General features: G+C 38.2%; 1 protein-coding gene and 1 pseudogene across 1 annotated transcript; both read left to right on the top strand.

Moving 5' to 3' along the window:
* Positions 1–17,220: 17,220 nt before the first annotated feature.
* Positions 17,221–18,307, top strand: LOC103473987 (heat shock protein 30-like; annotated as a pseudogene).
* A 1,587-nt stretch (positions 18,308–19,894) lies between these two features.
* Positions 19,895–25,132, top strand: stbd1 (starch binding domain 1). The gene is made up of 3 exons (XM_008424687.3): positions 19,895–20,315; positions 21,761–22,089; positions 22,201–25,132. Exons 1-3 carry the CDS (start codon positions 20,009–20,011, stop codon positions 24,211–24,213), a joined length of 2,649 nt encoding a protein of 882 aa, XP_008422909.2. The 5' UTR covers positions 19,895–20,008; the 3' UTR covers positions 24,214–25,132.
* Positions 25,133–27,132: the final 2,000 nt, after the last annotated feature.

Genomic DNA, 27,132 nt, shown 5'->3' with positions numbered 1-27,132 from the left:
TACAATCGGCACACTTAATGATATTAGCGATTAGGTAATGCATTCAGCGAGTACTTTTACTTTTAATACTTAAGTATTTTTAAAAGCCAGCACTTTTTTACTTTTACTTAAGTAAAATGTTAATGTGGTACTTTGACTTTTACTTGAGTACATTTTTGACTGTGTATTTGTACTTTTACTTAAGTAAATTTTTTAAGTACTTTCTCCACCACTGCAAAAATTATATATATATATATATATATATATATATATATATATATATATATATATATATATATATATATAATGAGAGAAAATCTAAAAAAACTGAAGGGGTGGTCAAATTTTTGCAGTTCACAACATTGTGGCACAGAGCTAAAATAAATGTTTCACCCACAGTTAAACATGTTGTCATTACTGATTAAACTCAAAGCTGCCACGGTGACTTCAGTACCATTTAGAAGACACCTTGATATTAAAATCCAAAAAATCTTGGCTCCACATTATGGCAACAGGCCGTGGTACTTGTGCATGCTCGAGTAAGAAAGACGCGCTTTAGCCTGCATGCATAATTGATCATGTCACCGGGTTAGATCAAAGACGGATATGCTTTTGTGCAAAGTGAGGAGGCGGATGAAAACACTTTCCTTCATACCAAGTCTTGATGTGAAAGGAAATGGACACCCACTTATGTCAGTAACAGTGCGAAGGATGTTGTGTTGCTTTTTCTGTTGCCAAAATGGCTACGCACTGGTGAAATGGTCAATAGGGTTTCTAAATGGAGCTCTCTACGAAACCTGATGGAGAAGATCTAAGCACTTATTTAATTAGGGCCGTTGTTTACAACAGCAGATGCAGGAAGTTCCGAATCAGGGGGGGGTTTCCATGTTTTCAGAGCATCATCAGGTTAAATCCTGCTGCATGTTGTGTGTTGTTGTACAATGATGCTGTCATTCAATATCAAAACAAAAAATTAAAAAAATATCTAGCGAAAGTTTAAACAGCCACAAAGATTCTGATATATTTTAGATGGATTATTTTTCTCACATTGAAGCAAAGTTGTACATAACTGAAGTGCAAGGAAAAGCTTTACTGGATGTTGAAGGACTGTAGAGTTTTGCAGTTTAATATATAATTCACTGTGTGACTTTGCATCCATTACGTTTGCTTTGTGACAAAGTTTCGAGGAAAATCCATGAAAACTTAAATGTGTTTTTAGTTAAATTTTTTTCAGCTAGAATTTCCAGAACTGTTTCTCATCCGTCATCACTGCACTATAATGAATGTGCTTTTGTCCTGTTCTGTGCAACATGTCATTCTTGTGCCCACTGGCTCTGTGTATTTTTGTTGATATTACGCCATAAAGGGAATTCGGGAGGTATGCTGGAGATAAAAGTGCCTGAATAATGTTCTACAAAGTTTATTTTTCCAACATTTGGCATATTGTTGCAGGAAAACTAAAATAAAAGAGAACAAAATTTTCCAATCAATATTTTCTTCTTTATTAAAAAAAAACATTTGTAGATTACAGTAATCCGATTAGAATAAATTAGATTAGAGTAATAGATGTGAGGAATAATATTTTTCCCTTGATAAATGGAGCATGTCTGCCTTTATTTATAGCTCAGGCTAGTTCTGTAGCTACTGCCATGCACTTTCCACTCATCATATTGTGACAAAAAGACAAATTCACCAGTGTTGTGGCTTCTGGGCAAATGCAGTTTGTCTGCGAACTCCTTCAGCTCGGCTGTCCGTTTGTGCGGTGAGGCCTTTAAATCAAATAAATTGAGTAAAGCTGAAAATTTACATCGTCGAAATCATCAATTGGTGTCTGGTTTGCCGTTTGCTTCTGCTCTGCTTGGAAATATGAAAACAGGTGAGATAATGGAAACCATTATTGCTGACAGATTGTTTCTGACCTTGATATGATAAATTCTCCGGATTTCAACCTGGAAAATTGACGACACGTTTTACTTTAAGTGCTCAAGTACTTAGACGTAGAGTTATTCCATAAAAAGGTTAGGTTCCTCTATTATTACTCTACACTTTTCTTAGTTTAGAGGTGACACGTGTGATGGCCTTACTTTGGATTAATCACCACTAAAACTGAGCATTCGTAATATTTTCTGTCAAACTGATCCTAAATGTAGAAGAGGTTGCTCATTTCAAAACGGCAAACAGAGCATATATGTATTATTAATAAAACTAAACTAACAATATTAACAATGACACTTAATGCAAAGTTGCTCTAAAAGTTGCATTAAAAGTCCATTAAAAATGTCAATTTTGCATGTTTTGTAAATAATAATTTAATGCAAAGTTGGCATTTTTAATGGACTTTCAATGCAACTTTTAGAGCAACTTTGCATTAAAAGTGTTATTATTTACCGAATGACACTTCATAACAACAGTCATAAACATTCATAAAGACTCGTTTATGTACATGACAGATGTTATGTCATGTTTATGGCAGTGTCATGTCAGTCTAATGCACACCCCTTCAAATAAAGTCTTACCAAAAAAAAAAGAAAAAAATATCATTAATCCTCAGCTAGTGTTAGATATGTTTTGGCTGCTCCGTTAGCTTTATACCTCCATACTTTTTCTACAATTTACGATGTACGTTTGCTATTAAACACTTTGTTTCTCTAGTTCATGTCTAAAATAGATTTTTGTGAGCTTTTGCACTCTCTACATCGGTCCAATAAGAAGAACTCTTGTCCTTGTGCTTTCCCTCAAAAATATAGCCTAAGCTCTACTGAGATTACAACTTTTATTGGGGTTATCATTTTTAGCTGAGCAGAAGCTGCTAGGCTGCAAAGCCTTGCTGGTAGTGGGATATTTTCAGGTAAGCAATTAGACACACTCTTCAAAATATATATAAATATTTTTTTTTTTTAGAAAAATGTCACTTCCCTCTGAGACAAATTAGCATGCCATCCACATTGCTGAATATCCACACATGCAGTTAGCCTGTAATATAAAAATTCTGGATTCCAGGAAATGGAGGGGGAAAAAAACATGTTTTATCTGTGACCAGGCCACCAGAAATGTCTGTGACCTATTGAAGCAACGCCTGTGATTCCCTCAGGGAAGCCATGGTACATTTTCAGAGGCATCCAAGAAGCTTTTTGTTGCTCTCAACTGGGCTAAAAATATGTGCTGTTTATTTTCAATGGAAGCTGGGTGAAGCTCCATATTGCAGATGACTCAGAGGAAGTCAGACAGATGAATGCCATATTGATTTCAGTCCATTTTTACGCAATACATAATGTAGAGACTTTTAAACGTTGGTTCACTAGAACACCTAAATGACTGGACGAGGTTAGAAATCAAGCAAACAGAGGACGGTTACCATAGAAACATTTTCTTAATTCTGAACTTGGGAAATGTAGAACTTAAGAAAACAATGAACTATGACATATTACCAGGGGTTGTGAAATTATTCATTTCAATGTTTTTTTGTATTTTTAGAGATTTCACCACATTACAAAATGAATGGGCATAATTTTTTAACACAAAAATGTACGGATGGTGATGAGACATCAGTCGATGTTGATGTGTTGGCATAGGATGTTTAAGCCTTGATTGACAGCCCTCAGCATAACCTTTAAAAATGAGGGAGACATTTCAATGCAAGCCTCAGAAAAACCTCTGTTATCTTTAAACAATCATACACTTTAAAATACCGTAATTATTTTAATCATAACATTAACATTAAAACAGCCAGTTTTTAAAATCGTAACTTGGTTGTTAATTAGAATTAATGCATAAACAGAAATCTCTTTCACGTTCTTAATTAAAAAAGAAAATCCAATCTGCATATAAAATAATTAGTCATTTTCCTGTCAGACCTCAAGGCCTCAGCTTTGCACGTAGTGAAAGCCACACATTTTCTTCAGGTCGTGATCTAGGACTCTACAGATTTACAGTCTCTGCTTTAGAAAAGCAACGTCAAAGCTGTCACATTTTGAGAAGTGTATAAAACCAAAGCAGTGAAGTGAAGTGGATGGAATTTTTTTTTCAACTTTATGCCAAATGAAGATCTGAAAAGTTTCTTTTTTGTTAAGTTTTCTTCCTCTCTACATTTTTTAAAAAAAATTGTGCCCTACTTTTGTTCCATTACATAGTCAATGATAATTCGTGAAACTGAGGATGTGACATGATAAAATCAAAAAAAAGTTCAGCATGTTTAAAACGTTTTTAAGGTTTAAATCACATAACCAAAAACAAAGTAGGAGGATAAATTGCAAGAGGTGGAAGTATCGTGTGAATGCCTGTAGAGAAAATCAGTTTTGCCTCGCTGAACTGAATAATTGTATTTGCATAGTTGAGCCGAAGACATGCTGTGCAGCTAAAATGGTTAAGATGTAACATGAAGAAAGCATGAGGGACGATGCAGAGCTGCTTTGTAACACTTTTTTTTTCTACAGTGGGTGGAGGTGAAAAAGTATAAACATAGCATTCTCACTTGTGAAATCAATAGCACAGAATACAATTTCCTAGCTTCAAAGATAGAAAAAAAAACAAGACTGAAAGAAGAAAGAGCAGATTTCTGTGTGATGGATCATTCCTCTCACTTTAGTCAATCTCACTAACTTTATCGACCCTCTCTCTATGGAAACTGACTGGCTATTGAGAGAGATCCTCCTCTCTGCTGTTTTTCTCACAGGGCCGTCTGTGTTGCTGTCAGCTGCCAACCACTGCAGTGATAATATGAATGTGGCAGACAGCTCTGTAGTGTCCCCATCTCCCCAACGCTTGGACTTTGTTGTGATTTTAGCTCCCCAAGGCTGTGTGAGATTGGGATCGGCTATGTGAATGTCATGTCATGACTTTCTAGCAGCACTTACAGGAAGAAGGAGGAAATAAGTGACCAAGTCTGTATATTATTATTTTTTAACTAGAAAAACCGAGTTAAAAGTACTGCCTGACAAAAAGAAAAAAAAATCTATTATGTGCCATTACTCCTGTAACATTTGACTCCGAAGAACAGTGACTCCATTAAGTCCTAACATTAATGCTCCACTGAGTGATAAAAGCTGGAATTAGAAAGAAACTGAAGTCTGGTTTTTATTTTTTATTTTTAAAAAGGAAAATGAACACTAACTTGTCTATTTAAATATTGTTCGCCTGATCAATATTACATTCAACTGTGAAGCTTCGATGGAACAGACATTAAAACTTGCTAGGAATTAAAAAGGATCTTGCCAGGTTGAAAAAAAGGAGGAAAAAGACTTCAACAACAGAATACCTGCACACACCTCCAAATTATGCATAGTTTAGTTGCTGAGCCTGAATAATTATTTTAGTTATTCAGGCTGAAGTTTAGATACTAAATATAAAGAGTGTCTCAATGATCTACCAAAAAGACAAGACATTGTGTTTAGCCATAAAGAGAACAATGAGAGCATTGCTTAACTAGTTTTTGTTCAATTTCAGATTAAGAGCCTCGGTGTGAAAATCAACCACATTCTGGGTTTAGTTTGACTGGATTTGCAAAGATTATGAGCACAATGCTCAGCATCATCAAGTTAAAATTGCAGCACAGTGAGGCCCACTCAGCAATGTGCAGCACTGTGGACAGACAACCTCATCAATTATTTTGTTATATTGATGATTAGGTAATGAAGGTGTTGATGTTGGTTAGCACTCAGTGTTAAGGAGTAGAAACCTCATGTATCCATATTACATGTATCCATATTACGGGTGCATACCTATGCTAGTGCAATGGGATATCAATTATGGTAAATAAAAGTCAGCGTGTAAATATGTTTTGATAAGTAAGGGCAGGTCTGAGTGGTCAGAAATATGTCATCCAAGTTAAACTTAAAGTTATGTCATTGTTTTTATCATAAAGTGTAGTAAAAGCTGACTTTTCTGTATTCTTCTGGTTTAGTCATTTATTATTCAGCTGGAACCATGAAGCATTAACGAAGCTCTCATCATCAAAACCTCGCAATGAGTAAAACTGACACTAATGTTGATTTCTGCGACTGCTGCTGGAAGCAAAATCTGGGAAAAAAATAAAATAAAATCTGGAAAACGAGGCAAACAAAACCTTGATATTAAGTTAAAGCTTGTGAAATAAACTGTTTGTGCCACTGTTACTAAAGATGAAACTACAGCCTAAGCAGATAAACGACAAATCAGTTTTTTGGCTGACAGAGTTCCCATTGGGCCTCTGCTGTCAGGTTGGGGTGGAGTGATGTCCCATGACACCAGCCTTTGTCCTTGTCTCGTCTCAGAAAGATGATTCTCTAAATACTCGAAATTAAAAGCCGTTCTTCGCCCAGATAAACATTTTACTGCAGACCAAATAATTGTGCTTTTCATCCTTTCTGAATGCAGATTCAATCTGAGTTGCACGGTGGACTGAAAAAAAGAATCACACTGCAGACACACTTCTTGTTTTTAAACGTTGTTGCCAATATGATTAATTTTAAGGTCTTTCCGACATGTGATGAAAATCTTCCTTGCACGTCATTACAGTAAATTAAACCAAAAATAATAACGACATTTGATTCATTTTTAAATATAGATTTTTAAATTTCATTTACATTTTTCAATTTCTGTGCAACTTTTCAGTCAGTGAAATTGTTTACTGAGCTTGGTTAAAGCTATTTGACAAAATCTATGGCCGGATATCAACTTCCTCCAGGTGAGGAGTGGATACTCTTCAAAGTTGCGCCCATGAAAGCATCTAGTGTATTCTCAAAGGAAGGTTAGCAATTGTCCGGCTTGCCTTGGAAGGTAGGCGCATTAATGTGCAGAGGTTGGAGATGGAGTTTGGAGACTGTGGGGGCCGACAACCAGTCCATTGACATCATCCATTAGCCTAATGTATTTTTTTTATTTTCCACTCAGTACCCAATCCTCTCAATGCTGCAAGGTCTGCTTTATCCTGTGCTCATCTCCCTTCACTTTCCTGTTTTGCTTAGGAATATATAACAACAAACATTAAATCGTAAAAGGGAGCTATGCCTCTTCATGTAAGCTGAACACAGAATAATAATTAATATTTCACAGCATTTAAAAAGTATTATTATTATTATTATTTTTTTTTTATTTATTATTATTATTTGGATTATGTTCACCAAAGACAATACAAACATACTTGTGACACTCTGATTGTGTTTCATAAACTTTTCTCAAATGTAAAATCTGCATTTTTTTTAAATAGATATTATAGTAACTCTTCCGCTTCTTTAAAGTTGGGCAGATTTTTACTTGTGTCTTCTTACACAAATAACTCCCTAAATTATTAATAAGGAATTCCACTTTTGTTCATACAGTCTGACAGCTTGAGCGTCTCCCCATGCGCTGTGGCCGCAGCAGCATATGCTTCACAGATGTTGGTGCAGCTGCGTGGTCAGCTCTTAGTGCTTCTCATCATAAATATGCAAAGACGGGATGGATAGGCATGCAAGACGGGAACTTCCCTGATATAACCTTTACTTTCCTTCTGTGGCACCAAATCCAGTCATATGATGCATTCCTATGTGTGTGTGTGTTTGTTTTTCTTTGTTTCACTTTAATGGTAATGTTTGCCTACAGGTATGTTTTTTTTACCTTTGAGTAATAGATAAAAACCTAGCAAAATGTTTCCACTGTGAATGAAGGCTGAGACGAAGACCCAGATATAACAGCTGGAGACTGGAGGTTACAAATGTTATAAGCCAAAATTAAAGAAATATAATTTTACAACTATCAAGTTTTTGTCAGTCTTTAGTTTTTAATCTTGATTCAGGAACAAATAGCAAACTCTGAGCATTCAACCTCAGGGTTTTAGTGGTTACATGCAGCAATAATGCACAGTTGGACATAAAATCCATTACATTCATTCTGACATAAACCTCTACAGTCTAGCTCTGTTTATTTTGCCAGTTGTTACAAAGTTTTCTGAAGAAGGGAACCCTACTGGCTGCATTGCCACTGACTTTGTGGTAAAACCAGGCATGTAGCTACATTAGAGCATTAGCTGTGCATTGCTGCTGACTGTGTAGCAATCCTTCACTCTGTGCAAAAAAGAGAAAAGGAAAGCTGCCCATTAAAAGAAGGAAACCTACAGCAGAGCCTGGCTTAATGAGAACGTCCTTCTGCCACAACCGACTGGAGGTTTGAAAAGACAGTAAATGTCTGAGCATGGTCTGCAAAACGGAACTGCCTTAGTAGCCACATTTTGTTAATTTCTAAACAAGCAAATACTATTTAATGAACTAATTAGAGATGTCTTTGCTAGATTTGCTGAAGGCAACAGACATCTGTACTGTGCAGAGTCTCTGAATCTTGACTAGGAAGGCTTGGAGAATTAACATTTCCCTCCCGGAGAAGAAGACACAGCAGCTGAGGCCAGTTTGTCAGATATTACCTCGCAGCTGGGGAAACGGGAACATACTTAATAGCCCCAGAGTTTTGCTTTTCCATTAGTTACATGTCTAATCCATATTCACGTTTTCGTGGAGTGTGGGCTCGTTTAATTCACATGTGTTGATGCCCTGGTGTTGGTCGCAAAATAAGGCTGCTTTTACTTTAATGACTCTTATTTGAAGACTCATTTTCTTTTCAAAGCCACATGTGATAAAAGTAAAATGGCACTGACTGCAGCTTCCAGAGAAAACTGACCGCTATCAGGAGTTTGGGTAATAAACAGTCACATTATACAATATTGCATGTTTTATACTGTAAGTAATGCAAATGCAGACATCGAATACTGTTTTGAGCAAAGTCGGGGAGTTTTGATTCAAATAACTGTACATTTTATTTGAGACTTTTGATGTCAACAAGTCATCTCAAGAAATTGCAATTCATATGAAATTGCACTGAAACCTATGTAATATTGTATATTACTATGTTGGTTACAGTGGGAGACATTAGGATTGTCCAGACAGATGTTTGTCCTTTCTTAAGAATAAAAAACATACTAGACGTTTTAATGACACATGTTTGGTTCTCCCAAAGGGGGCTGTGTGAAGAAACGGCCTTTGGAGGTAATACGGTAAACGTATCTTGCCACGTTGTGGTGGTTCGAAGGAAACTGAGATCTCTTTTGAGTCTGTATGCCACTGAAATTGTCTCTCAGTGGCCTTTTTCATAGGAAGGTCTATGATTTGTCCCGACAGGAGGAGCGCAGGTGTGGCACAAAACATTAACAATGGATCCCGTCTGTGTGCCAGGAAAACCCCAGCACACAGAAGGGGCAGACAAGGACCCGGCATGCCCGGTGCCAGGCTGGTGGGACTGGACCTTGTCAAATGTGCTAGATGAGCGGTCTTCTGACAGAAATATTCTGCCATAAACCTTTATTTTCTCTTCAACCTAAAAGACAATTTTCACCTGCTACCATTATTTTCTGAACTCCATATGCTGCTGACTTAGTAACCAGCCTTAAGCAGTAGCTCTTTGTCATTTTGCATTGTAGTCATTTGACATTTTGCCTGCGGTTTTCTGTGTTCTGCCCTTTGATTTTTTTGTAAAATAATTTCATTTGGATATAGTTGTCCTATATATATATATATATATATATATATATATATATATATATATATATATATATATATATATGTAATATGTAATCTTTAGACTCAACAGTGTTGAAACGAACCACAAATGCCTCAAATCTATTTTTGTTGTTTTCCACAAAACTTTTTTGTCGCTCGTTTTTAGCAGATATTTCGACACCCTTTGTCGTTGTGGTTTTCTTGTTTACTTTGATAACAGTTGGGCAGATTAGCTGCTTCATGCACAGTTTATCCCTATTAAATTGCAAGCTGCTTTTTCTGACATTCTAGCTCGGCCATTATTGAGCATTTCTTGCAGCCCCAAAGGAAACAACACAAGAGGCTCAGTAGTTTTCTCCCAGGCATAATGAAGACAAGCTCTCTGAATCTTCTGCATCCAAATATTTGGCTCAGTTTTGTGGCGGAAGCGAAGGGGAAAATCTCCTACCGACACACAGTGCCTTACAGCAGTATTGGCTATTTTGTAACCACAAACTCCAATCTGTTTCATTGGGATTTTACATGTAGCATCAACACAAAGTAGCAAATGAATTGGTGAATTGGAGGGAAATTAAAACGTGTGTGGTGTACTGTGGTCGTCTTCAAGATGATGCTTCAGGAATAAAAGCTCTGCTTGCAGGGTTTCAGCTGAACGGTGAAGATTTCATTTCAAACTGTAGCTCCAGTTAGAACAACCAGGTCGTGAGTAAATCTTGGCCCGGTTGTAGACATTTTACACACAATCTCTTTTAGAGAAATTTTAGCAACACGTATTCAATACAGCATTTGGAATTTCCCATCATATAGACCGTACAGAGGTTTTTACATTCATACTTTCCATTGTTGGTTGTCTTCAATTCCAACATGTCGACCGCAAGCATTTCCCCTCTGAGAAGTGCGGTATGTAATAAATACTCACTTCTTCTGAGTCAAAAATCTGTAGAGCCACCTTTTGTTTCAACTACAGTTGAAAGTATTTTGTGGCAGCATGTTCCCCCCACCGTCTTCGGTTTGCAAAATAGCTACAGCTCTCTCAGATTAGAATAAGAGCACCTGTGAACATCAGTTTTCAAGTTTTGTGACAGATTCTTAAATAGATTTAAGTCTTGAATTTGAAAGTCATCAAACACAAGAATTTCATTTGGTACAAACCCTTCAACTGTACAGTTGCTCTTGCTGTATGTTTAAGGTAGAGCCAGGGGTGAAAGTAGTTTAAAATTTTTGGGGGTACTATGACAAAAAAAATAAAAATTATATATATATATATATATATATATATATATATATATATATATATATATATATATATATATGCATGCACGCACGCACGCACACACACATACACATACACATACTAAGGCATGCTACTCTGTGTTACTGACATCGTGGAGATTCCTACACACGTCTACATCTTGAAATAGCACAGTCTGACCCAAACTCTTGCCCGAGTTGTTCTTGAAATCTGCCTTTGAAATACAATAATGAAGCCTTTTTATCCCCAAGGCTCCTGAATGACACAAACCAAGAACTTCTGGGTTCTGGACCTCAATAAAATTATGTATAAGTGCAAGTCTGGATCGCTCTTCTGCTTTTGTTTCTTATGTTTGGTAAAATAGTCACAGCATTAAATTGTCTGCGAAAATTAATACAAATAAATATAATAAGTCACAGACTATTCCTAGCACTGTGCAATGATTAATACATGAATAATCCTAATGATTTAATAGTAATTAAAAATAATAGTGGATCAAAGGCTTCAGAACATTTATACCACAGCAGGTATGGAAAACCACAAAAGTAAAAATTAAATCATATACAAATCTATTAATTTCTTCATGTTAAATAAATAAAAAGTATAACGTTTTATTTAAATATTTATGTCAGCTTGAGTCATGCAGAGCTGATCTGATCATTTCCATAGCAACGATCAGAAGCAAGGTGTTGCACCAGAAGTCCAGTGAGCTCACTGATGAGGTCATAGATGACATCATGTACATCACAGTAGATCAAAGAAGTTCTAATGCCTGAATACTGGAATCTCTAAGCATCAGTCAGGATCCAGACATTTCCTGGAGTTTCAGATTTGTTTATAGCAACAATGTTCAGTTTTGGGACGGTGCTTGTTCCCCTGATATTCCCGGATGGTTGGGGCATTGGATATGCCGTGACCACCGGGATGAAGAACAAACCGATCCGGCTGGGGAGGTTTGTTCTGAAAAGGCGTTGGATGTTGGAACCTCGGACTCCATCTCATCCTCTGTACGAGACAGTAAGGAGGGTGATGGTACAGTCTCTGGACAAACTGATCCGGCTGGTGAGGTTTGTTCGGAGATGATGGTACAGCGTGAGGGTGAGAATACAGTCGCAGAAAAATCTAACCCGGCTCAGGAAGATTTGTCTGCGGCTGATCTTGCAGCCAAAGCTGTGGCTGAAGTGACAGCCAAAGCTTTGGTTTCGCTGGTCCCATCCATGCAGGAGAGTCCTCTGAAGGCCACTTTCACAGGGTTCTTTGAATACAGTGTTGCTCATTTGTCTGAAAAACCATCTCTGAATGTAAAGATTTCCATTGCTGTCGAGGTTTCCTGTTCCCCTAACGTTAATTCAGTAGCTAGCGTTGGCTCGGATCTGCTAGATGTAGGAAGGACATCTGCAGGACCAGGACAAGCGGAGGAGAACTTCTTCAAGTTCTCCAATGAGCTCCAGAACAGCTGGGTGAACGCTGCCTTCCAGAGCCTCCTAAACCTGAGCGTCACCAAGCGGTGTCTCGCTAAGGAAAGGGTTTTTCTGGAGGCATCGTCCATCCCCTGCTGTGGGAGTCTCCTCCTCTCAGCTGTCCATCAGCCAGGCAAGCATTTTAGTCAGGAAGACCTTTCCCCAGTTCTGTTGGAGCTGAGGGAGAAGAAGCTGCCATCAGACGTGGGAAAGGACTATGACATAAAAAGTTTGCTGGAGTCTGTGCTGGTCTGGCTGGATTCGTTTGGCGGCGACACAGAAAGAGAGTTGTACGACAACGACTCTTGCTCTAACTGTGGGGCCACTACCCTCAGGCTCCTGAACAACGGCGACATGATTGCACTTCTACCAGTATTATTTTCAACCAGTATATCTATACTGCTTGAATACTGGTTGGATTTGGCGTGCAAACGCCGTTGTTCAGGCTGCGGGTCAACTTGGCAGAAAAAACACATATGGGGGACCAAAACCGACATAATAACAAATAAAAAATAAATATGTAAACAAAAGAATAAATATATATCCGACATATATAAAAAAAATTACAATATAAAATAACATATATATATATATATATATATATATATATATATATATATATATATATATATATATATATATATACAGGGGTGAAAGTAGTTTTAAATTCTTGGGGGTACTATGACACAATAAACATTATATATATCAGTAGTTCTTAACCTGGGTTTGATCGAACCCCAGGGGTTCGATAAGTCGGTCTCAGGGATTCAACGGAGCCTCTGCCGCAGAGGTAAAGACGCACTTGTGTAAAGTCGTGATGACGCCCCGCTTTGCCATCACTTGCTGCAGAGGATCACGTTACATTGCTTAGCTATAATAAGTGCTGCGGAGGAGCCATGATTGAAGGAGCTCCACTCTCAGCATGGATTTGAACTTTTGTCTTTAATTACTTCAGCAAAACTCACCATGTTTACCAAATTCTGTAATCTAAATCTGCTCCTTAGTCGCATCATTTAGGGGTTGCTACTGCCTCTAGTGGTGTGGGGGTGGTAACACAACTAATATAATTACATTACTAAATCAGAATACCACAAAGTATTTTGTGTGTCGGGGGGATGGAGGGAGGGGGGGGGGGGGGTGGAATAAGAAGGGTGAATGCGCATATGCAACTGGGGGGTTCGGTACCTCAAAAAAGGTTAAGAACCACTGATATATATATATATATATATATATATATATATATATATATATATAAACCTGGGTATCTCTTGAATTGCAACAAAATAAAGCCGTATTTCTCTCAGCCCACTGGCTGCAATGTTGACACCTTGAGATGCCATGGCATGGATGCATCCCAGTTTTCCATGTCTGTAATATAACCATTCATTTTATATTTTAAACTATTTCTATTGATCCTGTGTCCAGATAGAGAGATAATCAGTAGCCTAGCATCATGACCTGTTTGTTCTGAAGATCCTGCAGCTTCCACTTCATCTTCCTAACATGGCGCCTCCTCACCCTGACTCTCATACTGACAGGAGGAACCACAGAGCTCTGTTAGGTTAAAGCTCATCTTCTGAAGTTGGGATATTTTTCCTCCAACAGGTTCCAGAGGAATCACCTCAAACCAGATGTTGGACTGGATTTTACTTCAATGTCATTTGTGAATGTTAGAGCCTCATTTTCAAAAGTGGATCTATAAAGGTTGAAAAAGGTTATTATTTTGGAGAAAGTCTCATCAACATCAATATTTGTTCTAAATAAGAGGCAAAAAACAAAATAAAGGAAAAGCCTCTCAGACTCTGAGCCCGACAGCACCAAACTATTTTTTATATTAGACAATTAATTCAATTTCACATAATTATCGCGGTAGAAGCCATTAGTTTGTTAAATACTTAATGAAACATATTTAAAGTGTTTGATGTTTGTTGTGATCGACGTATACTCACAAAGAACGAGGTAATTAGTAAAAGTTTGTCGTTTGTTGAATGTTCAGAAACTACAGCGGCTGTGATGCGCCAAGGCAAAGGTAAACAAAGGTAAAACAACCTGAACAGGTGATCAACTCTAAACCACTCGCACATTTTTACTCTCCGTCTCTCTCTGCCATTTAAGCACACCCGTTGCCATGGCAACCTCCTGCGCTCCACAAGCCGACCAGAGATTATGTTAAAAACGTTCAGTCCATTACGATATTAGGTTTTCAGGCTTGATATTTATTTTGCGATCATTAATAAGCCTCCCCTGGTTGATTAGTTAATTTTAAACTCCTGCTCTGCTGGTTATTTTGGTAATGGAACCGAAACGCACAGAATTGCGCAACACCTTGTTGAAACAATAATCACTGAGATTATTATTGTTGTTGGGTCATTAATTTGAACAAGTTTTGTTGATTTTTTTGCTGTTGTTCTTTAATAAAGTTAGGAATGTTTTGATAAGGACCCAGATGAGGACATTCTGGTCTCAACGCCCTGGCGCCGTTCAGTTTGTCACCTCATGCTGAGATCGACTCAAAACCCTCAGCGATTGACGTGTTGGAGCCCTGCTCTATAGCACGAACAGTTCAGAAACAATATGAAATGGAAAAAAAGTTATTTAATAACTGAGTAAGTCGTGTTTTAGATTGTTCTTGAAAAACTAATCAGTCACGGCTAATTAATGGGGGGTACGCAGTACCCTGCCGTACCCCCTTACTTTCACCCCTGGGTAGAGCAGGGTATTACCTTGTAATTCCATAAAATTAATTTAGTTTGTGTATAAGCTTAAAGACTATTATAAAATGTAAAAAAAAAAATGACCTTGTTACTGAGACTTGAATGCAAAGTAATGATTTTTCTCACCTAAAAGTATCTTAAGAGTGCAGGTCTGATATGGCTTCAAGCATTTCATTGACTTTACACTGGTATTCTTAGCATTTATGATTTTTCTTTTCACTGGAAATGTAAACACAGGATTTTGTAGAATCTTTTCTTCCTAACGGCTATGCAACGTGGCAAAAACACTTTCTGTGTGCCTCCGAGAGCTGAGTCGGTGTGCAAGTGTGTGCAACCGAGTGATAAGGATATGGTGTGAAGAGCCAGAGCCCCCGAATGAAAATCGAGCTCAAACGAACTAATCCAGTCTGAGTCAACTTGGTTAAAAAACCCATGTGTTTTTTTTTTTTTTATCATCTACATCCTTTATTCTTTCAACAAGATACATTTTCAGATTACTTATCTTTGGTTCTACATCCTAGGAGAGGAAGAGTCAAACATTCACTGAGCTAACATCCTGAGCAAAAGCTTAACTTGGTTCCCAGAGCGAACAGCTTCTGACCCACCTGGAGGATCTCTCTGTTCCCTCCTTAAGGCTGTTTACTGGCACCTCCAGGACGTCTTCTGCTGGGAATCCTCTCATGATTTCTTCCACACTTTCCACCAGATTCCAGACAGAAAATCCAAATCATGTGTTTCCCCTTTCACTGAGGAAGAAAAGGTGAATCTTTACCAACTAAACAAACCTAAATAATTCTTCTCTAACTCATTCATGAACTTGCTTCCCTTTGTATTGTGATTGATAGACTACTTGAACTAGCTGGGAAACATCTGCCTCAAAACAGATTGCTTTGAATGTTAGGGGTGTCAGAGTAGAAGGGGTCAATGTCAATGCAGAACTAAAATTTTCAGACATTTATTTGTAAAAATCTTGGAGACTATATGTCATTTTTCCTTAAGATATCTAAATGCATTTAATAAAAAAAATGCATGTAGTTGTAATGTGAAAAAAATGAAGAAATGTAAATGGGTAAGAACTGTACAGTTGTAGGAGATTTACGGATTTGTTTATTCATGAAAGAAATGAAAAAACTGTCAATAAATAAACTTATTAAATATATATATTTTTTGTCCTTTGTATAAAACATTAAGGTAATAGAAACGCGTCAAACGGATCTTATTTGTTCTAATTTGGTTCAGTGCAGTGAACTCAAGTTTTGGAGTCAGTGGTTTAAGACGAGAAAAAGAATTTCAACAAGTATCTGTCGCATGTCTTTTTTCTTCTTCTTTCTTGCTGTCTTTCCTCATCATCTGCTAACACAGCAGCTGCTTTGCTCCTCGGTTTCATGACCTTCAAAGAAAGGGAAGCAGAGAAAAGCCGAGTCCTCCTACATGCAGGGGAATCCTCAGTGGTTTTTAAAGGCTGTCACCAACTGTTTTCACCAGCCACACACACACATTAAGATTCATTTTCACATCCAAAGCGCCTTTGTTCATGATAACACAGTTCTTCCTGTTTATTCAGTTTTTGGAAAAACTGGTGTTAGACGTTGCTTCTCTGGCGCATTATATATATTTGTATGTATTTGTATTGAGTGACAATCTTAGCCCCAGGAATATGTCTGTCATTTCTGAAAAACATTGAGAAAAAAAATGTTTTAAAGGAGATTATACAATCATTTGATAAAGAAAAAAATTGTCTAGATTTAATGCAAACAGGTTTGATGGAAAACAAACACCTAGTGGTGGTAAGTTATATTTTGTGGTTCCTTACCATCACTTTCCATTTTGACAATCAGAGATTCTGGCAAGTCTTCACTTGGTGATATGTGGTCTCCTAATCACATTTCACCATTTAGGTCCAAATGAAACATTTCCTTTTGGGTGCTTAATTGTTTTGTCGGAGGTTTACATGGATCTGGTCCAATCACCTCCAGCACTGACAGCTTATTGCTGCCATCTTGTGGAGGGATAAAAAACTGGTTGCTCGGTATTTTACTGTAACCTTTTAAAAATAAAAAATTATGGTGTAGTGTTCACCATGCTCCTTTCAAACCTTTCTACTTGATTCTGGAGATTAACTCTTGGGATAATTCCTGACCCGATTTTGTCCTCAGAGTCCACCACATTATTTTGTCTTCTGTTTATCCACCAGCTTTAACTGACCATGGTTTTATCAAAAATGTGGAAAGTTTTCTAGTCAAAACGTTCAATATTTTTTTGCTTTAGACTGCTAAAATCTGTGAAACAGCTCCACCCAGTGGAAATGTGTGGTAAATACCAGAAACTTCCGGAAGCCTCTGGAGCGCCTCCTGCTAGAATATAAAGCTGGGACAGCCCCACTGACTGACAGAAAGATACACAAGAAACACAGGAGTGAAGAGACGCCTGAACAACAAGAAGACTCAAGACTAAACAGAAGAAAGATGCTGTGCTCTCATGGATTCCCATCTGCTCTCAGTCCATTCATGGACTTCTCCTGGCCTGTTCGCAGTCTGTGGCCAGAGGTCAGACCTCTGTTCTACCAGCAGCATGTCATGCAGAGAGACCTACAGGAGCTGCGCAGCAGTCTGCAGCTGATGGACAAACTTCAACGCCAGATCCTGGAGGACACAGAGCCTTTCAGGAAGAGCCTGGCTCTGCAGCAAGTCTCCTACCAGCTGGACAAAGAGGGAGAGCACTTTGGCCTAACGCTGGACACTCAGGGCTTTTCTCCAGAAGATCTGTCAGTCCGGCAGGTGGGCAGGAAGCTGAGAGTCAGCGGGAAGACGGAGAAGAAACAAGAGGACGGGAAAGGCTCCTACTCCTACAGCCTGCAGGAGTTCAGACAGGAGTTTGATCTGCATCTGAAGGGGTGAACCATGAAGACGTCAGCTGCCACCTTTCTCCAGATGGAAAGCTCCACATCCAGGCGGCCAAAGTTCCTTGTATCGAGGGAACAGAGAGAGCTGACTATCAAGAGGAGCTCAGAGGAGGAACCACAGCAGAGTGTGTGTTCACAGGAAGAAGACAGCAGAGCAGAAACACAGAATGGATCATAGATCAAACCTGAAAATATGGACTCACATTCATGTTGATGTGCCAATAACAAGTTTTCTTGTTATTCAATGTTGACTTTCTACTTTTTGCATTGAAGAAAATACTTAGTCAAAATTAGGATTAATACCAAGTATGGTTGAATTTTAGTCATTTTTTTATTTTTTAGCTTTGTATTGTAAAAACAATTAAAGTTTAAAAGTATTACAATTTAACAGAAGACATATGAGGAATATATAAAAAATAAAGTAATCCAGAAACAAAACTGTGTTTAATATGATTTATGAAATCTTCTAAAAAATAAAGTGTTTACAGTGTTAATATCCACTTTGTTCACGTAAATCATTTGTTTGTTTATTTAAGGATCACCATTATTTTTTAACATAGTAGAGACTACTCTTCCTTTGGTCCATCAGACATTACGATAAGAATCATTAACAGATGTTTTTAAAAAATTAATAATAATAATAATAATAACATACAACAGGGTTAAACTCAGCTCTGTGTTTCTCCTGCTAGCAAAGCTGGTCATCAGTCCTTTGTTAAAGCATTAACCACTGCTATAACAGTTTATACATCAGGCTGTTTCACAAACTCATGATTTGTTTGTAACATAGACATATAAAAATATTATGTTCAATCATATTTAGTATAAACACAACATCTTCACATAATAGCTTAAAGTGAAATTATTTAATTATTCATGGTATGGATTTTTTGTTTGTATTTAATTGATGTTTTTGTCAGAAATGTGACCAATTTCTCTACATTTGCACCCAGTTTGATTACAATTTCACACCAGCTTTGTCTCCACATTAGACTGAGTTAGTTGTGGTGGTCAGAGCATCTGATCAGGATGACCTGTTGGTACCTCCAAGGTTTTCCAGGCACAGTCCACTTGGAAGAAACCTCAGAGAAGACCCACAACTTACTGTAGGGACTACATATCCCATCTGGCTTGGGAAAACCTGGGGAGACCTCAGAATGGACTCAAACTTTGCAAAGCAACATACCATGGCCAGATGGATGGATGTATTGGACATTATTACTCATGACTCCATGTGAATTTTCACATTTTGTTATTTTTTCAAGACATATTTGTCACATATTTGGTCTGTTTTTATTTGTTTTTACTTTTTATTTCAGATGTGTGAGATTTTAATATCATGTTTTAGTGAATTTCACAATTGGTTGGACTTAAACATTCTTCATTTAAAAAAAAAAGAAAAGCACATGTCTTCATTGAAAGTTGATCATCATGCACGTGATTTTATGTTGCTTGACGTTTTACACTTTCAGGCATTCTTGTTGTTCAGGCGTCTCTTCACTCCTGTGTTTCTTGTGTATCTTTCTGTCAGTCAGTGGGGCTGTCCCAGCTTTATATTCTAGAGGAGGCGCTCCAGAGGCTTCCGGAAGTTTCTGGTAATTACCACAGAACTCCACTGGGTGGAGCTGTTTGACTGGGAGGATGATATCGCTCTTCCAGACCTAAACGTCTATAAGTGACTATTGAAATCAACAGATGCGTAGTAAAATTTTAAATAGTCTTTATTCATCATTTACTCTTTCCAGATTTGCAATTGGTTAGTTTTTTATCAAATACATAATTTTTGGGCTACTATAGAAAGTCTTATATTTTACATTTAGCTTTATTTAATACATTTCTTTTCTAGAAACATGACGTCACCTGTAGTTAAATTAACTATGAACTTATAGCATCTGAATAAATTGTATATCAAATTCAAAAGAAGTCTTATTTTAGATGAAAATTAATAATCAATGAGACACAATTTGCAGATTCCTAAACGCCAGTTCTTTCCTCATTTCATCAATGAAATCATTTCCCCGTGACTAAGTTCAGCCAATGAGCTGATCGCACCTGCAGCCACTCAGCTTTTTAGGAGCAATTAGGAGCTTCCATTCACTGACTGCTGGGGCAGACAGGAGCCGGGATCCACGGTGCTGTGCTGTGCTGCAGGAGGCATCCACACGCGTTTAAACGGGACTCGGGTTTAGTCGAACACTGTTATGCAGCTGAAACATAACAACCCGATGGAGAAACGCACCGACCTGGCCTCGCTGTTCTGCATGATCGGGCGCCACGGACCCGCCGTGGCCGTGGCAGTGATTGCCGTGGTATCGGTAGTGGCAGGGTTCATTATCTACCGGACGGTGAAGGGGAAGCGGAGGAAGGCCGAGTCTGGACCCGGAGCCGGAGACGTGAGCGGCGGCGGCGGCGGCAGCAGCAGCAGCCAGGGAGCGCCGAGAGACGCGGTGCAGCCGGAGAAGGAGCCGAGTCCAGAGCATGAGGCAGGCAGCCGTGTGGAGTCAACAGGTACAGTCACTGATGGAGAGGGGGGGAAACTGTTGCCTTTTAAAGGTAACAAAAAATAGTATAGGTTTTTGTTTAAATGTCTTTTGAACTACATGGGTCATTTGTACCCTAAAACTTTATCCCGCTTGTCTCTGAGCATGATGGAAGTGGTGAAAGGTTTCTTAATTTCCTCGTAGTATTAACAACTAATTTCAACTGACTGATAATAATCCATGGCAAACGATTTATTTTTTATTTTTCCCCCTATAGTCCTGTGAGTTGGCACGGACACAATTTGAGCTTCTCCTTTGATCTCCTTACACCTGAAGTTATCCACTTCCTCCCTGAAGATGTGCATTTCAAATGCTTAAAGAAAACGATATAGATTACAACTATTTAAAGTAGTTAAACGGTTGTAGATGTAATAAACTCTTTATAAAACGTTTTAAAAGAAATTAATTTGACAAATGCTGTAGTGCAATTAAGATTATGCCTCTGTCAAAGTTGCAACCATTGATGCTAAATTTATTAAACCATTCATCCAAAATGAATTTATTTTTATTTCAGTAAAGTTTTTTTTTCAAATAACTTTTTGACTTTTGATAACGGCTCCTGTGATTTACTAGTAACTTTCATATTAACTTTTCAAATAAATATGGAATATTTTTAGCTAATGTTTCTTGTTGCTCAGCAAATATTTAATGACCAAATCATGTGAACACTCACCCCAGGACAAATGCCATCCAGAGCCTTTTCTTGGCAAACAATTGAAGCAAACCTAGGCTCACTTTTTGATTTAAATCCATTTATTTTGTGGTCTGGAGTACAAACATTAAGTTTTAAGAAGACAAAATGCAGATCATCTTTTTTCAAAGCTGAGCAAATAACATTTGCATATTGAACAGACTGGATCAAATATTTTGTCAGAAGGACCCAATATGATTAAAAAATATCCGAACATGGGAGTTGATTTCTTTAATGTAGACCTAATTTGTCATTCCTGAAAAGAACCTGAAGTCACAATTTGCTTCTAAAAAAAAAAAAGTTTGTCCTCACCTTTGATGCCCTTCCATCATAATTGTGCAGATATTTGCTAAAGATGTTAAAAGTTGGGCAATGGCAATATTTTATAAACTTGCAGTTTTAATCAAATTGAGTACTGATTTTTATAAATGCATGGAAATAAATGATGTAATTGAGCGATTCATCAAAAGTAGCAAACAACTTTTATTATTTGCTCTAGTTTTAAATTATTTCCATCATAAATAGGAGTTGGTGATATCTTAAACTTCATGCTCAACTTTATTCTTCAGAAACTTTGACATTGTCACAATTTTTGATGTAGATTGAGTTGAATATATGGGTTAAATTGAAGTCCAAACAGTCACCACATCTGAAGTTGTAGTCTCAAGATTGCAACCTAAACATCTATTGAAGTTAAAATGGGTTCCATTTTTGCCTTCTAGATGTGATTAAGGAGGTTTCAAATGCGGGGGATGGAGCTGTAATTCGAAGTCGGCGTAAACTGAAGAATCGCCGTCCCACCGCTAAGGAAAGTCCTCGGTCTTCTAAACAAGAGAAACTCCAGAATGCCTCGACGGTGGACACTTCCGGTGTTACTCAAACAGATGTGGAGGAGACCATTAAGAGCCTGCAAGATGACACTTGTGAAGTGAGGAATTTGAATGAAAGCTACAAACATAATCTTGTTGAAAGGCCAAATGATGCAGAGGGAAAACATAGTGGGTCCTTGGAGCCTGTAGATGTTTCTGAGAGTCTTGCAAATGAAGAAAAGGTGAGTACCAAATTTAGACGATTGTCATGAGCTGATGTTGGTGGGAGACCAATTGTGCACTGTGGTATACTTGGCCTGTAACTAATTGGGTGTCAATTTTTTGCTGTTTAGGTACAAAGATCACAGAAAAAGGAGGTGACTGTGGAAGATGTGTCAACTAAAATTTCCTGTAAGGATGAAGAAAATCTGTGTGCTTTGAACCGTCCAATCTGCCTTGAAGAAAATGCTTCAGTGAGTTCAAATGGAAACTATATACTAAATCAGGCCGACTCGGATTCAATCAAGCTTGAGGGTTACTTTGAAGAGCCTGCTGTACACATGGATGAGTCCCTCTCTACCAAAAATCAAGATGAGATTTCAGTACTTGACATCGCTAGCTTCCATAAACCACACCCTGCCAGTGAAGACTCTCAAAATGTGGCACTGCAGAAGCACAACAGTAACCAACATATGACCATCACAAGTCCAGCCATTGACTGTGCAGCTTCTGAACAGAGTCCAAATAGTGATGCGACTGAAAATCTTGTAGAGTTGTCAGCTAGCTGTGCTGTTCTACAGTCTAGCAAAGAACTGAAACTTGAACAAGATTCTTCTACCTGCAGTAAGAATGTTGAGGATGTTAAGATGGCTTCATTTAGTGCACCACAGGAAACTGCTGTTGTGTTCAGTCCTGTCCCATCATGTTTGTCAGTTGAGCCAGAAACTATTTATCATGAATATCAAGCCCTGCCATTAGTTGGTCTACAGCCAGAAGACAAAATTAAAGATGATGTTACTTCTGAATTGGCTAAAGCAACAATTGATGCCCTCTGTGGTCTTACATGTCCTCACGGTGAAGTTGATGAAACTATAAATGACATCCTGGTTTCTAAAGAAAATGTGGAAATTTTGTCTTCACCTGATGCAGTTGTTGGTGATGTCAGTTCTGCTGCATCTGTGTCAATGGAAATGTCTTGTCCAGATGATGGTGTCTTGTCTTCCTTCCAAGACCAAGAAGGTGAACAAATGCAAAATGCAGATCTTCTTGAGGTCCCTAGTGATCCTGCCCCAGTCATGGCTGAGACTGTGGAACCTCAGCCTGATGAAGTCCAACTGCTGTTTTATGAAAATCCATGCAACTTAACTTGGTGCTCTCCTGATGTTGGAGTAGAGAGCGGGATTTCGAGCATGGCCGTCAGCCCTGATTTGCCTGATGTTGAGAATCCTTTAATCTCTGAAGTCTTGTTGCCTGTGGCATTGGGTGTTCCTCTACCATCTGAGGACCAGGCTGAACTTCAAACTACAATGGCTGAGTCATGTGCTGTCATCAAAGAACCAACAGATGAAATGCCTGAATCTTCAAATGATTCACAACCCCACATCAAGAACACTGACGAAGCCAATGATGACTCTTGTACAGTCGGTGAGACGTGCTGTGAGATTGAAAGTTTCAACACCACAGTTGGGAAACTTGCAAAAGATGCAACCACTGATTTCTGCTTGAATGTAGACCTGGGAAAAATGGGCACAAAAATTGTCATTGAAGGTAAGCGTGAGGTAGAAGGCAAGGAAGAGGACAAAACCACAGAAATTAATATCATGGAGGCAACTATGGACAACAATGAGTGGATCACAGATGGTACTGATCAAGTCCTTCCTTGGATGAAACCTCCCAGTTCACAAATCAATCCAGTGTCTACAGAAAATTTTCAAATTTCCTCTTCTGTAGATGCCACTTGCACATATACCGATGTTCCACTTGTCAATGAGTGTGAAGACTACACAGTTCCCCTTTCTGACGAAGCCACAGAACCTGGCAAGAGGGTGCTGGCAGTTCAGCCTATGCCCCAAAATGTCAGTGTGACCTTCCAGATCCACTATCTCACGTACTCTCCATACCAGAAAGTGGCTATCACAGGAAACCATTTTGAGTTGGGGAACTGGAAGGAATTTGTTCCCCTAGAAAAGGTGAAAGATGGGTTTTGGGCCACCGTGGTCAGCCTGCCTGCAGAGAGTCATGTGGAGTGGAAGTTTGTAATAGTGGAGAGGGGAGAAGTGTGCCGCTGGGAGGAGTGTGGCAATCGCTTATTGGATACGGGCAACAGAGAGACTCTGCTTGTGCACAAATGTTGGGGTTTCTTGTAAGAGGCGTTGAGGCAAAAACTAAAGACACGAACACTGAGGCTAGAAGGGTCAATGATATTATGGACTGGACCAGGTAAATGATTTATTTACTCATTGATTTTTAAATTCTATCAAGCATTGGTTTTTGAGAAACATTTCCTGATAACTGGGCCAGATCTGGTTGAAAGAATTATCTGGCTTGCTTGTAAACGTCATTTCAAAGTTTAAGTTGGTGTATTTTAGGGCTCAATCAATTACACTCACAATAGTTTTTAAAGCTCAACATTTATTTGAGTTTCTTAGACTACACTTGTTCTACCATAGGGATGATTTTATAGATGTATGATCAAATTCCCATAATGTTGACTTTATATACACTTTCTCTTGAGTTGTATTTTTATAATGGTACATTTCAACTGGACTTGGCCCATCAGTGTTAAAAGGAATATCTCTACACGCCCTACCGATGGGATGTCTTAGAATTTTGTACAGTGAGAATGGTGGGTTCTGTTTGAACTGGTAACATGTACTACAAAGTCCCTGCTATGGCAATATCTACAATTATGCAAATGGTTCTTTTTAAAAAGTGTCTTGCAACTGCTTGGCTTCAGTCTGTGTTCTACATGCTGCTTCAATACTTACTGTGAGAAATGCACATAGTTCACTTTTATTACAGCAATAATCAAAGCAATAATTGTTCTATATGCTGTGACAGGTGTTAAATCAGGTACAATGTTTACCACTGAACTGTGGAGGTGCAACTACTGCTTTTATGTAATGGGGTCTTGTGCATGCACATATATCCCCCTGTTCTGTAGGTGTGCCTTTTTAAAAAGTCATTTGTCATTACAACTTTATTGAATTGCTGTTGACATTTGTCCTTGTCTTAGAATATGTTGAATGTAATTAAACTTAAATAAACTAATCTTTTTCAAATCTGCATGTTGTCACTGAAACATGACTGGGAGGGTGCAATTTTAGATGTTAATACTTGCACTAAAGTTTTAGAACTATGTGACTCATTAAATTGACCATTGTGACCAAATGAACTCTGGTTTTAACCTTTACACTGCTTGATGGGTGGAATATGTGATCCCTAATGCAAACCTATTAAAGTGCTAATGTGAGCTGACGCATCTGAAGATCAGGAAATGATTAACGAATGTCGAAATGGACTAAAACGACCCCAAACAAACATGGTGAGCTGACACGCTAAGAAAACCTCAGCCAATGTTGTTCAAACAAAGGGACATGATTCTGTCCTTGTTTTGAGTCCAGCTGGCTTGGAAAAGGCTTATGAAGGGAAGAGACCATAATTGGCAAATATTTTCATGTCCTGCTCAAATCATCTGCCTGCCAAAGGTAACCATTGGGCAGGGGGAAAGTGCCTTTTCTAGTTCATCGCTAACTGGGTTGCCTGGAGTATTTATGTAGCTTGTTTTAGAGCTGGGTGCATGATGGAATTACATATTCTAAGGGTACAAAACTGAATTTAAAATGACCCAAAAGTGAAAAGTTTCTATTTTTGGTTTTCTGGCAGACTAATTGTGAAATCATGCACAATAATTCCAAACAAAAGCCTTTCAAAAAGTTTCAAAGCTACGCTGTTCAATGAGGGCGTGGGAGGAAAAACGGTCCTATTATAAAGGGCCTGCAATTTGTGTGGCGTCGACATGTGTTCGGTTTGTGAAATGTGATATTTTTAGCGGTTTCACATGTGGAAGTCTCCTAGGTCCAAAGGGAGCTCCCCCTTCAAGTGCTGAGTGGCAAACAGATCAATATTGTGCACCTCTCAGCCAAACAAGGCCTCAGAATCTTTTGACCTCATTTCAAATGAGGACATGGCCTGGCTGGAAGTCACCTGATTCTTCTGGTCATTTGGGTTTCATGCTTCAATCATGCTTTATTTATCTACTCCTTTGAGAGGCATTCACTTTAGAGTGCTTCAGTAGAAATGACAGAAAAGGTAGCTAATGTAAATTAAAAACTGATTAAGGGGATAGCTCTGTGCAAAACAAAAATAATCCAAATTTAACCCAAGGATTTGAAATCACGCACACAAACTTACATGCTAATTGGAAGAAAAGACTGAAGGGACCTTTGCGGCATGGAAACGGCCAGATGTATCAAAACTTGGTTTATAGAAGTGATAACACCAATTGATGGAAACTTAGGTTAAAAGATTAGCTTTGACGTTTTTTAAGTCCTGACTGTAATAAAAAGTACAAATGAATGAAATGTCACAAGTAACAAGCCTTCAATGCAAGTAAAACTACATGAATGCTGATTCTGTATGTGGATCAATCCCCCCCACTCACCCCTGACTGGTGCTAATGTGGCAGGTGGTTGGTTTGTCTTTCCACAGCTAATGATAAATTGTACAATGATTACATTTGCATTCACTTTCTCTCAGCTCTATTTATACATCTGTCATACAGACCTCTTAGGCCTTTGTCAATGCATTGGTTAATCTCAGAGCAGTAAATAAAGGAGTCTTCCCATCTCTCCCTTTTTTACCCCCTTCTTTACATTCAGATTTAGATTTATAAGAGGGAACAAAGCCTTCAGATCAACACCCTAAAATGATTTTTCAGCTGTTGTGCGTCCCTGTCATCGGTATCCATGTGCCGTGGAGCATAAATAGTGCATCACATGCAAATGGAGCTATTTGAGACTATGGTTTACAATTATTGTGTAAGGGAATCCTCCAAATGGCATCTAATGAAATGTGAATGCCTGTGGATGTGAGAAAAACAGAACTGATTCAGTTAGCTTTGATCAAATCGAATGTAAATTCAGCAATACTGTTTTTTGAAAAATGTTAGAAAACTGGAATATTTTACCAATGTTTTCAGTAAGATGAGAAACTTTTCTCAAATTTTATCCAAAATTGTATCGATGTCGACCTGATGCACAATGTGCCTAAGCTCTCTGTGTTGG

Source organism: Poecilia reticulata, chromosome 12 (genome assembly GCF_904066995.2).
Source record: "Poecilia reticulata chromosome 12, P_reticulata-male-v2, whole genome shotgun sequence".
In the NCBI taxonomy this organism is placed as follows: domain Eukaryota; kingdom Metazoa; phylum Chordata; class Actinopteri; order Cyprinodontiformes; family Poeciliidae; genus Poecilia; species Poecilia reticulata.
This window is presented reverse-complemented; position numbering and strand designations above follow the sequence as displayed.